Consider the following 13,999-nt stretch of genomic DNA (forward strand, 5'->3'; position numbering starts at 1 on the left):
TTTATTAGGATCCCCATTAGTCAATATCAATGGCGACAACTAGTCTTACTGGGTTCCGACACATAACAAAACAATACATTAGACAAAGGACTTTACAATTGACATACATTTAAAAACATTAACTTGTAGTGTGTTTGTGTATCTATCAGTTACACATACATGTACATACACATACACTCAACAAAGGGGTGAGAGGCGTTGTGCCGTGAGGTATTGCTTTATTTGCTTTTTTAAACCAGGTTTGCTTGCGCTATATGAGATGGAAGGACGTTCTATGCACCCATGGCTCTGTATTGAACTGTATGTTTACTTGAATTTGTTCTGGGTCTGGGGACTGTGAAAAGACCCATTGTGGCATGTCTGGTGGTGTAAGTGTGGGTGTCAGTGCTGTGTGTAAGTTGGCCATGCAAACAATTTGGAATTTCCAACACATTAATATTTCTTATAAAAACAAGTGACACAGTCAGTCTTTAATCAACTCTCAGCCAAGAGAGACTGGCATGCATGGTATTAATATTAGCCCCCTGATTACAGTGAAGAGCAAGATGTGCCGCTCTGTTCTGGGCCCGCTGCACCTTAACCTCTTGAAGCTAGGGGGCACTATTTTTATGTTTGGAAAAATAACGTTCTCAAAGTAAACAGCCTATTTCTCAGGACCAGATGCTAGAATATGAATATAATTGACAGATTAGGATAGAAAACTCTAAAGTTTCCAAAACGGTCAAAATATTGTATGTGAGTTTAACAGAACTGATATTGCAGGTGAACCCTGAGGAAAATCCAATCAGGAAGTGCCTCTTATTTTGAAACCCTTCTGTTCTTATGCATCCCATTTAAAGGGATATCAACCAGATTCATTTGTCTATGGCTTCCCTAAGGTGTCAACAGCCTTTAGACATAGTTTCAGGCTTTTATTTTGAAGAATGAGCATGAACGACCACATTGCGTAAGTGATAGGTGGGGGCTCTCAGAGTGAGTTGTGCGCAAAAGAGAAAGGCGGCCATTGTTACTCCCGGGTCCTATTGAAATGTCCCAGTTGATATATTATCGAATAGATATTTGAAAAACACCCTGAGGATTGACTATAAAAAACTTTTGACATGTTTCTGTTGACATTATGGATATAACTGCTCTTTCCGGTGGATTCCTGGGCATAACGCACCAAACTAACGGAGGTATTTGGATATAAAAAATATCTTTATGGAACAAAAGGAACATTTGTTGTCTAACTGGGAGTCTTGTGAGTGAAAACATCCGAAGATCATCAAAGGTAAACTATTCATTTGATTGCTTTTCTGATTTTCATGACCAAGTTACCTGATGCTAAGTGTACTTATTGTTTTGTCGATCCATCGATAAATTTACACAAACGCCTGTATTGCTTTCACTGTAAAGCATCATTTCAAAATCTGAGATGACAGGTGGATTAACAAAAGGCTATGCTGTGTTTTGCAATATTGCACTTGTGATTTCATGAATATGAATATTTTCTAGTAATATTATTTGACTGTGGCGCTATGCTATTCAGTGTTGCAGATGACAATTATACGGGATCCGGGATGGGTAGTTCAGAGAGGTTAATTAAAACCTTTTAGGGATAGGGAGCAGCATTTTCACTTTGGATGAATTGCGTGCCCATAGTGAACTGCCTCCTACTCTGTCCTAGATGCTAATATATGCATATTATTATTACTATTGGATAGAAAACACTATGATGTTTCTAAAACTGTTTGAATTATGTCTGTGAGTATAACAGAACTCATAGGGCAGGCAAACTTCCAAATAGGAAGTGGAAATTCTGGGGCTGGTTGATTTTCAACTCATCGCCTATTCACATCAAAATAAGATATGGATCTGTTCGCACTTCCTATGCCATCCACTAGATGTCAACAGTCAGTAGAACGTGGAATGAAGCCTCTAGTGTGAAGTGGGACTGGATTGCAGCTATTTGAGTCACTGGTCTGGCAGAATGCCAGTTCCTGGTTACGTGCAGGAGTCATTATATGCCTGGTTGGAACGTTATTGGATATAAATGATAATAACATCCTGAAGATTGTTTCTCTACTTAGTTTGACCAGTTTATTCGACCTGGAATATAATTTTTTGAAGTCTTCGTCCGAGTTCGCCTGGACCAGCGGCAGCTTTTGGACATGTGAACTAAACTTGCTAGCAATAGTAGCTAATTGGGCACTAGTAATGGACATTATGGAACAAAACAACGATTTATTGCGGAATTGGATTCCTTGCACTGCATTCTGATGAAAGATCATCAAAGGTAAAGGAATATTTATGATGTAATTTCGTATTTCTATTTCTGACTCCAACATGGCGGAGAAATATATTTACTTCTGAGCGCCGTCTCAGATTATTGCATGGTATGCTTTTTTGTAACGTTTAAAAAAAATCTGACACAGCGGTTGCATTAAGAACAAGTGTATCTTTTAATTATATGTAAAACATGTATCTTTCGTCAAAGTTTATGATGAGTATTTCTGTTATCTGAAATACTCATGTAATTACTCCGGATATTTTGGAGGCATTTCTGAACATGGCGTCAATGTAAACCGAGATGGGTGGATATAAATATGCATATTATCGAACAAAACATAAATGTATTGTGTAACATGATGTCATATGAGTGTCATCTAATGAAGATTATCAAAGGTTAGTGATTCATTTGATCTCTAATTCTGCTTTTGTGACTCTATCTTTGGCTGGGAAAAATGGCTGTGTATTTTTTTGGATTTGGTGGTGATCTAACAAATATATGTTGTGTTTTCGCTGTAAAACATTTTAAAATCAGACACGATGGGTAGATTAACAAGATGTTTATCTTTCATTTGCTGTATTGGACTTGTTAAAACTTCTTGACGCTACCCATCCCTGTCGCGGGATCATTTTCGTCAGCAACTGCTGAATAGCATAGCGCAACAGTCAAATAATATTATTAAATCATATTATTAAATCACAAGTGCAATATTGCATTATTGTCGTCTCAGATTTTGAAATTATGCTTTACAGCGAAAGCAATCCAAGCGTTTGTGTAAGTTTCTCGATAGCCTAGCATAGCATTATGTACACTTAGCATCAGGAAGCTTGGTCACGAAAATCAGAAAAGCAATCAAATTAACCGTATACCTCTGATGATCTTCGGATGTTTTCACTGACGAGACTCTCAGATACACAACAAATGTTCCTTTTGTTCCATGAAGATAATTTTATATCCAAAATACCGACGTTTGTTTGTCGTGTTATGTTCAGAAATCCACAGGAAAGAGCGGTCAAGACAACGCAGACGGAAAATCCAAATAGTCTTCATAATGTCCACAGAAACATGTCAAACGTTTTTAATAATCATTCCTCAGGTAGTTTTTAAAATATATATTCGATAATATATCAACCGAGTGTGTAGGTTTTTCAATAACAGCGGGAGGAGCAATGGCGGCTTTACTCTGTAGCGCAAAAACTCACTCTGAGAGCCCCTACCTATCCACTTACGCAATGTAGTCTTTCACGCTTATTTTTCAAAATAAAAGCCTGAAACTATATCTAAAGACTGTTGACACCTTAGGGAAGCCAGAGAAAAAAGGAATCTGGTTGATATCCCTTTAAATGGAGGATAGGCATGCATAGGAACAGAAGGGTTTCAAAATAATAGGCACTTCCTGATTGGATTTTCCTCAGGGTTTTGCCTGCAATATCAGTTCTGTTATACTCACAGACAATATTTTGACAGTTTTGGAGACTTTAGAGTGTTTTCTATCATAATCTGTCAAATATATGCATATTCTAGCATCTTGTCCTGAGACGTTCCCGTAATTTTTTCAAACATAAAAATAGTGCCCCCTAGCTTTCAAGAGGTTAATGTGTGAAAGTGAAATATTTAAAAAATATATTTTTGAATTTCCTGCGCTGCCTTTTCAGCGGAATGTTGGGGGGAGGGGTTCCGTTAGCAGAACCTGTGTCCTAGACAGGTTAAACTAAACTACAGAAGCAATTATTTGTTTTCATGTCTTTATTGCATACATCGTGTAAACATTCACAGTGCAGGGTGGGAAAAGTATGTAAACCCTTGGTCTTAATAACTGGTTGACCCTACTTTGGCAGAAATAACCTCAACCTTTGTAGTTGTGGATCAGTCCTGCACAACGGTCAGGAGGAATTTGGACCATTCCTCTTTACAAAACTGTTTCAGTTCAGCAATATTCTTGGGATGTTTGGTGTGAATCGCTCCCTTGAGGTCATGCCACAGCATCTCAATCGGGTTGAGGTCAGGACTCAGTGACTGGGCCACTCCAGAAGGTGTATTTTCTTCTGTTGAAGACATTCTGTTGTTGATTTACCTCTGTGTTTTGGGTTGTGCTGTTACATCACCCAACTACTGTTGAGCTTCAATTGGTGGACAGATAGCCTTTACAATCTCCTGAAAAAGGTCTTGATAGACATGGGAACTCATTTTTTCCATCAATGATAGCAAGCTGTCCAGGCCCTGAGGCAGGAAAGCAGCTCCAAACCATGATACTCCCTTCAACATCCTTTACAGTTGGGATGAGGTGTTGATGTTGCTGTGCTGTGCCTTATTACTCCACACATAGTGTTGTGTGTTCCTTCCAAACAACTCAACTTTAGTTTAATCTGTCCACAGAATATTTTGCCAGTAGCACTGTGGAACATCCAGATACTCTTCTACGAACTTCAGACGTGCAGCAATGTTTTTTTGGACAGCAGTGGCTTCTTCTGTGGTGTACTCCCATGAACATCATTCTTGTTTAGTGTTTTGCGTATCATAGACTTGTCAACAGAGATGTTGGCATGTTCCAGGGATTTCTGTAAGTCTTTAGCTGACACTAAGATTCTTCTTAACCTCATTGAGCATTCTACACTGTGCAGTCGCAGTCATCTTTGCAGGATGGCCACTCAAAGGGAGAGTAGCAACAGTGCTTAACTTTCTCCATTTATAAAAGAAAATGTCTTACTGATGAACATCAAGTCCTTTAGACATACTTTTGTAACCCTTTCCAGCTTTATGCAAGTCAACTATTCATAATCTTGGGTTTTCTGAGATCTCTTTTGTTCGGGGAATGGTTCACATCAGGCAATGCTTCTTGGGAATAGCAAACACACATTTTGTGAGTGTTTTTTATAGGGCAGGGCATCTCTAACCAACATCTCCAATCTCATCTCATTGATTGTACTCCAGGTTAGCTGACACCTGACTCCAATTAGCTTTTGGAGATGTCATTAACCTAGGGGTTCACATAGTTTTTCCAACCTACACTGAGTGTTTAAATTACGTATTCAATATAGACTAGAAAAATACAATAATTTGTGTGTTATTAGTTTAAGCAGACTGTGTTTGTCTGTTGTGACTTAGATGAAGAGCAGATCAAATTGTATGACCAATTTATACAGAAAACCAGAATTCCAAAGGGTTCACATACTTTTTCTTGCCACTGTATGTCTGAATAAATGCACAATCCTGTGTTCAGTAATTGTGTGTGCCTGTCTGAGAGAGATTTTTATGTGTGTGTGTGTACTTGTGTATGTTCATCCATGTCATGTCTTACTTTAGCTGCCGTGGCTCACAGTCCACCCCTGGCAGGAGCAACCTGGCAGCTTGTCTCACGTCATCGCTGTCCACAGAGAAGCTGCGCCTGTGTTCTGTGTGTGCCACCGCCACCCGAATCCACTCCATCAGTGGTGGCAGTAAAAGGAAGGGCCTGAAAGGGGGACACACCATTAGCTCTCACTAGGTAGTCTCCCTTGGCAGACTGGTTGTCTCCCACATTAATAATGTTCCAGCATACACGTCTGCACAGATACAAACATCCGTTTGGTATAGTAGGAAACAGGTCAGAAATGGACACATAGGAAGTCCGACCAGAGCCTTATCCATTTGTGCCATGGGATAAACACCCCCACCAAACACAAAATTGGAAACTAGCCAGATGGATATTTTCAATGAGTTTCTATTTCGCAAGTGAGTAGTTTGTTTGCACCATGACAGCTAACATTCTACCACTGACTGGCTGTGGCTATAAATAGCCTAGCTATTTGCGTCCGCATCGGGTCCACGTCTGTTATTGGGTCCGTCTCTGTTATTTTTGAAAGAGCACAATTCCTGCCCACATTTTAAGCCCTGCCTACCCAAATTTGTAATTTGTTGGGAGAATTGTCTGTGTGAAGAGGACCCTCCCAGGTTAACACAGACTCCAATTATTCAAGAATTGACGGAATATGCCATTTCCGCACAGAAATGGCTCCTCTATACTGTTAAAGGTTACTTCAATCACAATCTGCCAAGAAACATGTTTGACATGTTCATATTTCACAATTTCTGAGCCGTATTTCTGTCAAATACACCCATCTGTTGCTTCATCTCTCTCTCTCTCTCTCTTTCTCCTCAGTTCCAATATGTGATCCTCTATGGTCACATTTTGTGGATGCTAATGAAATCTTCCCATTCGCCATCTGAGAGGAAAAGCTCAAATTATATAAGGATCGCCAGAGGGACAATCATTTTAAGTTGAGAGATAAGCTTGCTTTTCATGTCATAGGTCCTCTCATTATGTTTGCTGTTGTATGTTAAAGATAAACAACATTTATTTCTAAACTGTGGAGGGTGATGTTTATTCAAAAGGTATACGTGTTATACTACGTGGCAACTTCTCCAGTGTTGAATCAACACTAAACAGTGTTCAATTTAACACTAGGGCATTATCTATAAGAGTCCACACTTTTCAGTGTTAAATTAACATTGTGCTTAGTGCTGATGCTGTTAAACTTTATCAGTGTTAGGGAATGTACACTTTAAGTGTTACACCATTTTGTTACGTTACAGCCTTATTCAGCCAAAAACGGAAAAGTGATGCGTGCATATGTATTCACCCCCTTTCCTATGAAGTCACATAATTAGTTAGGTAGACTTTAAGTGTCACATGATCTCAGTATATATACACCTGTTCTGAAAGGCCCCAGAGTCTGCAACACCACTATGCAAGGGGCACCACCAAGCAAGCGGCAGCATGAAGACCAAGGAGCTCTCCAAACAGGTCAGGGACAAAGTCGTGGAGAAGTACAGATCAGGGTTGAGTTATAAAAAAACATCCGAAACTTTCAACATTCCACGGAGCACCATTAAATCCATTATAAAAAAATGTTAAGAATATGACACGACACCAAACCTGCCAAGAGATGGCTGCCAACCAAAACTCACAGACCAGGCAAGGAAGGCATCAATCAGAGAGGCAACACAGAGACTAAAGATAACCCTGAAGGAGCTGCAAAGCTCCACAGCGGAGATTGGAGTATCTGTCCATAGGACCACTAAGCCGTATACTCTACAGACCTGGCCTTTACGGAAGAGTGGCCAGGAAAAAGCCATGCGTAAAGAAAAAATAAGCAAACACATTTGGTGTTCGCCAAACGGCATGTGGGAGACTCCACAAACATATGGAAGAAGGTATTCTGGTCAGATGAGACAAAAAATGTGCTTTTTGGCGCAAACCCAACACCTCTCATCACCCCGAGAACACCATTCCCACAGTGAAGCATGGTGGTGGCAGCATAATGCTGTGAGGATGTTTTCATCGGCAGGGACTGGGAAACTAGTCAGAATTGAAGGAATGATGGATGGTGCTAAATACAGGGAAATTCTTCCAGAGATTTGAGACTAGGACAGAGGTTCGCCTTCCAGCAGGACAATGACCCTAAGCATACTGCAAAGCAACACTCGAGTGGATAGGGAGACGCTAGCGTCTCAAGTGGCCAATAGCCTCGGGAAAAGCAGAGCGCCAAATTCAAATAAAACGCTATAAAACTCAAACTTTCATTAAATCACACATGCAGGGTACTCAATTAAAGCTACACTCGTTGTGAATCCAGCCAACATGTCAGATTTTTAAAATGCGAAAGCATGAGAAGCTATTATTTGATAGCATGCACCCCCCCTGAACCACCTGAACGAGTTGTAAACAAAATAATTAGCGAAGCCGGCGCTACACAAAACGCTGAAATAAAATATAAAACATGCATTACCTTTGACGAGCTTCTTTGTTGGCACTCCAATATGTCCCATAAACATCACAATTGGTCCTTTTTTTTCGATTAATTTCGTCCATTTATACTCAAAATGTTCATTTATAAAGAAGGTTTGATCCGGAAAAAAACAGCTTTCCAAAACATAACGTCATTACAAAACATTTCAAAAGTTGCCTATAAACTTTGCCAAAATATTTCAAACTACTTTTGTAATACAACTTTAGGTATTTTTAAACTTTAATAATCGATCAAATTGTAGACGGGGGAATCTGTATTCGATAGAGCAAGTAAACAAAACATGCACCATTTTCCCTCTTGCGTAACTATCAAAAGTGTAACGTTGTTCCAGGATATGCCTCTTCTTCGTTTCACCAATGATTAACTTCAACCCAATTCCAAAGACTGGTGACATCCTGTGGAAGTCGTAGGAACTGTAAAATGGGCGCTATCTAATTTCCCTTGGCAAAGACAACAGAGGGAACAGACAGAGGGAACAAAATATAATAATTCGGAACAGTTTTTCCTCAGGATTTTGCCTGCTACATAAGTTATGTTATAATCATATGCATATAACATATTCCTGGCATGAGTTGCAGGAAGTTGAAATTGTGCACACTATTTATCCAAAAGTGGAAATGCTGCACCCTATCCTTAAAAGGTTTTAAGGGGAAACATTTAAATGTCTTGGAATGGCCTAGTCAAAGCCCAGACCTCAATCCAATTGAGAATCTGTGGTATGACTTAACCTGTTAGTCCTCTAGGGGCATTATTTCATTTTTGGATAAAAAGACGTGCCCATTTTAAGCACAATATTTTGTCACGAAAAGATGCTCAATTATGCTTGGAATTGATAGTTTTGGAAAGAAGACACTCTGACGTTTCCAGAACTGCAAAGATTTTCACTGTGAGTGCCTTATAACAAAAGCTTCAGGCAAAACCAAGATGTTTGAGCGACCAGGAAATGAACAGGATTTCTGCAGGTACGTTTTCCATGATCGCCTTATATGGCTGTGAATGCGACAGGAATGAACGGACACTTTCTAGCGTTTCCCCAAGGTGTCTGCAGCATTGTGACGTATTTGTAGGCATATCATTGGAAGATTGACCATAAGAGACTACAATTGCCAAGTGTCCCCCACGGTGTCTGCGTGGAAATTGGTGCGCAAAAGTCAGCTACCAGTATTTTCCATCCGAATCAGAGAACAAAGAAGGCTTCTAGGACTGCCATTTCAATGAAGAGATATATGACAAAACACCTTGAGGATTGATTCAAACAACGTTTTCCATGTTTCAGTCGATATTATGGAGTTAATTCGGAAAAAAGTTTGACGTGTAGGTGACTGAATTTTCGGTTAGTTTCGGTAGCCAAATGCATAGTAACAAAACGGAACTTTGTGTCCTACACAAGAATCTTTCAGGAAAAACTGGACATCTGCTATGTAACTGAGAGTCTCCTCATTGAAACATCTGAAGTTCTTCAAAGGTAAATTATTTTATTTGATCCCTTTGCTGGTTTTTGTGAATAACGCTAAATGCTAAGCTAGCTATCACCACTCTTACACAAATTATTGATTTTGAAAATCTGAGACGACAGGATTGTTAAGAAAAGGATAAGCTTGAGAGCAGGCATATTTATTTCATTTCATTTGCGATTTTTAGAAATCGCTAACGTTGCGTTATGGTAATGAGCTTGAGGCTGTAGTAACGCGACCGCATGCGGGATGGGGCGGACTATGAGGTTAAAGATTGCTGTACACCAGCAGAACCCATCCAACTTAAAGGAGCTGGAGCAGTTTCACCTTGAAGAATGGACAAAAAACGCAGTGGCCCAATGTGCCAAGCTTATAGAGACATACCCCAGGAGACTTGCAGCTGTAATTGCAGCAAAAGGTGGCTTTATAAAGTATTGACTTTGGGGGTGTGACTAGTTATGCACACTCAAGTTTTCAATTTGTTTGGTCTTCCTTCTCATTTGTTTAACAATTGCATCTTCAAAGTGGTAGGCCTGTTGTGTAAATCAAATGATACACCCCCAAAAAGAAATCTATTTTATTTCCAGGTTGTAAGGCAACAAAATAGGAAAAATGCCAAGTGGGTGAATACTTTTGCATATCACTGTACATAGACTTCAAAACTGGCATAACCATAGATCACTTAAATTGACATGCTTCCACTGATGGGCGACCAAAAATAATTAACTGATAGCCACACCCCACTAAGACATGCCTCCAATTTAATTTTCCAGTGTGCCTTGCCTTTCCGCGTGAATTGTAGTTACCACCAATGACTGTTTGTAAGTGATAGAGAAATGGTTGTTGAATTCCTTCGTTTTCAGTCCTGTGGCCTTCACCACGTGAGTTCATAGGCAAATGTTGTCATTTAAAATTATACTAGTGATGGGGAAACAAAGGTTCCTGAGGTATTTAGGTTTTCCAGTCAATTGTGTTGAAAATAGGTTCATTACTCATGGCTTTGCTCAACAGTGTACACTTGTGACCCCTGTAGGTCAAAATAATTTATAGCAGTCAAATTATAATAGATTATGTTCCACATTCCCACGTATTGCACAATGTTTCTGAGCTACTACAGCCTGAAACATTTACATGGGAATGTTTATAATTGATTTCAACATGCAGCCTTTGAATATCAGTGCACTGTGTTTGATTGGCCTACATTTTATAGGTCACCAGAATTGACATAACCTCTCCAAGACGACACCTACAAGACAGTATGCTCCGGCAAAATAAACTGCAGGGATTTTTCCATTTCTCAGCAGCCAGCGGACTAATTTGACACTCATTACCCACTCCATTTTCTCTAGGCAGTAAGCCAATGCCTTTATCACTTTATCAGAAGCAAGTGAGCAATGACATCCAAAGATCGGTTTGGTAGAAGACAAAAAGAATACAAAAAGTCTACGCTACTGCAGGCATTTCCAAAATGGCCAATGCCATCGCCAAATAAAAATGTGATTCACATTTTAAAAATATACAAATAAAAGTAATTCTAAAAAATGTATTATTCACATTTTCAAACAGCCCATTTATATTTTCCAACTGGGCTATACATTTGGGTGAGTTTTTTTCTTGCCTGAGTTGCCTCGTTTCACTGTCAAAAATAAAATTAAACCATCTCGTGTTCAGCAAAATAACACAATGTCAAATACAGTAAAGAATGTTGTCCGAAGAGCAAGAGCGGCCTCGGCTCCTGGGCCTAATGGAGTACCATACAAGCTCTACAAGAACGCCCCAGATGTTCTACGCTTTCCTTGGAGGCTCATGAGGATAGTGTGGCAGAAGGAAATAATACCAAAGGCATGGCGAAGGGCTGGTGGTGTGCTAATCCCGAAAGAGAAGGATGCGACAGACATCAGTCAATTCCGACCAATCTCCCTTCTCAACGTCGAAGGGAAGATCTTTTTCAGTATAATAGCACAGAGGCTGTCCACTTATCTGGAAAGGAACAAGTACATTGATACATATGTACAGAAAGCAGGCATTCCTGGTTTCTCTGGTTGCCTGGAACATACTAGTATGATTTGGCACCAGATCCAAACAGCTAAGAAGGACAAGAGAGACCTCTAGGTCATCTTCCTCGACCTGGCCAAAGCCTTTGGCTCAGTTTCCCATGAACTCCTCTGGGAATCCTTCAACATTTTCCACGTACCAGAACCCATCACTACACTGGTAAAGGCCTATTTCCAAGACCTGCAATTGTGTTTCACAACACCTGACTTCACAACAACATTGCAGCGCTTGGAAGTAGGCATAATGGCAGGCTGTACAATTTGTCCTCTGGCCTTCACTATGGCCATGGAAGTCATCATCAGGGCATCGAGATGGGTGGTCGGCGGTGAGAGAACTAAGGAAGGGCTCCGTCTCCCACCTATCCGAGCATACATGGATGACATGACTACACTGACCACCACTGCAGCATGCACCAGGCGGTTACTTGCAAAACTGCAGGATAACATCAAGTGGGCCCGGATGAAAATCAAGCCAAGCAAATCTCGAAGCATCTCCACAGCTTAAAGATGTGAGGTTCTGCATTGGAGATGACCCGATACCAACGGTGTCTAAGCAACCCATCAAGAGCCTGGGTAGATGGTACAACGAAAGCCTCCAGGATAAAGATCAAGTGCAGCAAGTAAGGCAGGACATCGCCGACGGTCTTGAGAACATCAACAAGATCCTACTGCCTGGGAGGCTCAAGCTTTGGTGCCTACAGTTTGGACTTCTCCCCCGGGTAATGTGGCCACTCGCCGTCTATGAGGTCCCAATAACAACAGTGGAGAAGATGGAGCGAACCATTACCTCATACGTGAAGAAATGGCTGGGTGTCCCACGATGCCTGAGTAACATCGGCCTCTATGGCAAAGGGGTCCTTGAACTACCTCTTACAAGTCTAACGGAGGAGTACAAGTGCTCTAAAGTAAGAATTCAGATGACATTGAAGGACTCCAAAGACCAGACCATTAGCAAGGCTGCACCTCCCCTACAAACTGGACAGAAATGGACATCATCCAAGGCTGTGCAGCAAGCAACATCAGCCCTGAGACACCAAGACATTGTGGGGAATATCCAGCATGGAAGAGGAGGCTTTGGCCTGGCAGCAAGCAAACCAACAACATCTGAACGAAGGAAGCTGGTGGTCGAGGAGGTGCGCAGACAGGAGGAGACTGCAAGAAGTGCAAAGGCTGTCTCTCTTGCTAAACAAGGGCAATGGGCGCGGTGGGAAGGCCTGGAGAGGAGAAAGATCAACTGGAGTGAGCTTTGGCAAATGGTAGCAAGCAACATCAGCTTCTTCCATCACCAAAAAATCTACATCAATGGTATGGCGAGGACTCGACCTGCCCCCTCTGCCCAGCTCCAGCGACTCTCAGGCATATAATGACAGGTTGCAAGACCAGCCTCTCACAAGGCCGCTACACCTGGAGGCACAATCAGGTCCTCAAGAGCCTGGCTGCAGCACTTGAGACCAAGAGGAGTGCAACCAATTCATTACCTCCAAAAACAAGCAATCCCGTTAAAACAACAACATTCATCCGGGAGGGACAGAAAAGGCCCAAGTATCCTCCTACGAAGTCAGAAACTGGACACCTAGCCATGGCCCGGGACTGGAAGATGCTTGTCGATATTGGCCAGAAACACATTTTTTCACCTGAGATTGCTTCTACCAACCTTAGGCCAGACATGGTACTCTGGTCCCCTTCACGAAAGGCTGTGTACATCATAGAGCTCACAGTCCCGTGGGAAAACTCTGTTGAAGAGGCCTACGAGCGTAAGAAACTGCGTTACACAGAGTTGGCAGCAGACGCAACTCAGCGTGGCTGGAATGCAAAAGTCTGGCCAGTTGAAGTGGGATGCAGAGGATTCGTGGCTTCTTCCACCATCAGGTTGCTGAAAGAACTTGGAATCCATGGACAGGCTCTGCGGCAGACCGTCAGAGCAGTTTCTCAAGCAGCTGAAAGAGGAAGCAGGATCTGGATCAAACGGAAGGACCCTTGCTGGGCTATAACTTCATGACCCCCCCACCCCCACCTGAGAACCCAATTCAGATCCCTCCAACTTGAGGAGGGCATATGAGGTATGCGGTCAACTGTAGGGCTGGCTCAGGGAAGAGGACACCCCTGCCTTGCATAGTCCCGTGGGACATCTTAATTGGGCATGGGACACAAGCTAAGGCTTGATCACCCTTTAGCTGGCCACCTTTGAAGAGGGTGTTTAGTGATTAAAGGCCGAAACACCCACTGATTCGAAGGCACACTACTGAGGATGTGTCCCAAAATTGACATCTTAACCCAGTCTAAGAAATAAACCCCCCATGCCACTCTGTCAACATCACGGCAAATCTCATGCGAGTGCATTCCATCTATTGGCACAATGGACAGTTTTTAACATCTCGTCCCGTGTTTTATGATTCAGGTAGCCTAGTCAAATAATTAACATCCAATCACATT

The 13,999-nt window shown here is 41.5% G+C and overlaps 1 protein-coding gene across 2 annotated transcripts in view; it reads right to left on the minus strand.

Moving 5' to 3' along the window:
* The window catches only part of LOC118373656 (ankyrin repeat and BTB/POZ domain-containing protein 3-A-like), a 218,558-nt gene that overhangs the window by 168,473 nt on the left and 36,086 nt on the right, over positions 1-13,999 (minus strand). For both annotated transcript variants that reach the window (XM_035759857.2, XM_052460056.1), the window contains exon 4: positions 5,568-5,720. In XM_035759857.2, the coding sequence (XP_035615750.1) occupies positions 5,568-5,720 (153 nt within the window). The remainder of the gene's footprint in view (positions 1-5,567; positions 5,721-13,999) is intronic.

The sequence above is a fragment of the Oncorhynchus keta genome, chromosome 13 (genome assembly GCF_023373465.1).
Source record: "Oncorhynchus keta strain PuntledgeMale-10-30-2019 chromosome 13, Oket_V2, whole genome shotgun sequence".
In the NCBI taxonomy this organism is placed as follows: Eukaryota; Metazoa; Chordata; class Actinopteri; order Salmoniformes; family Salmonidae; genus Oncorhynchus; species Oncorhynchus keta.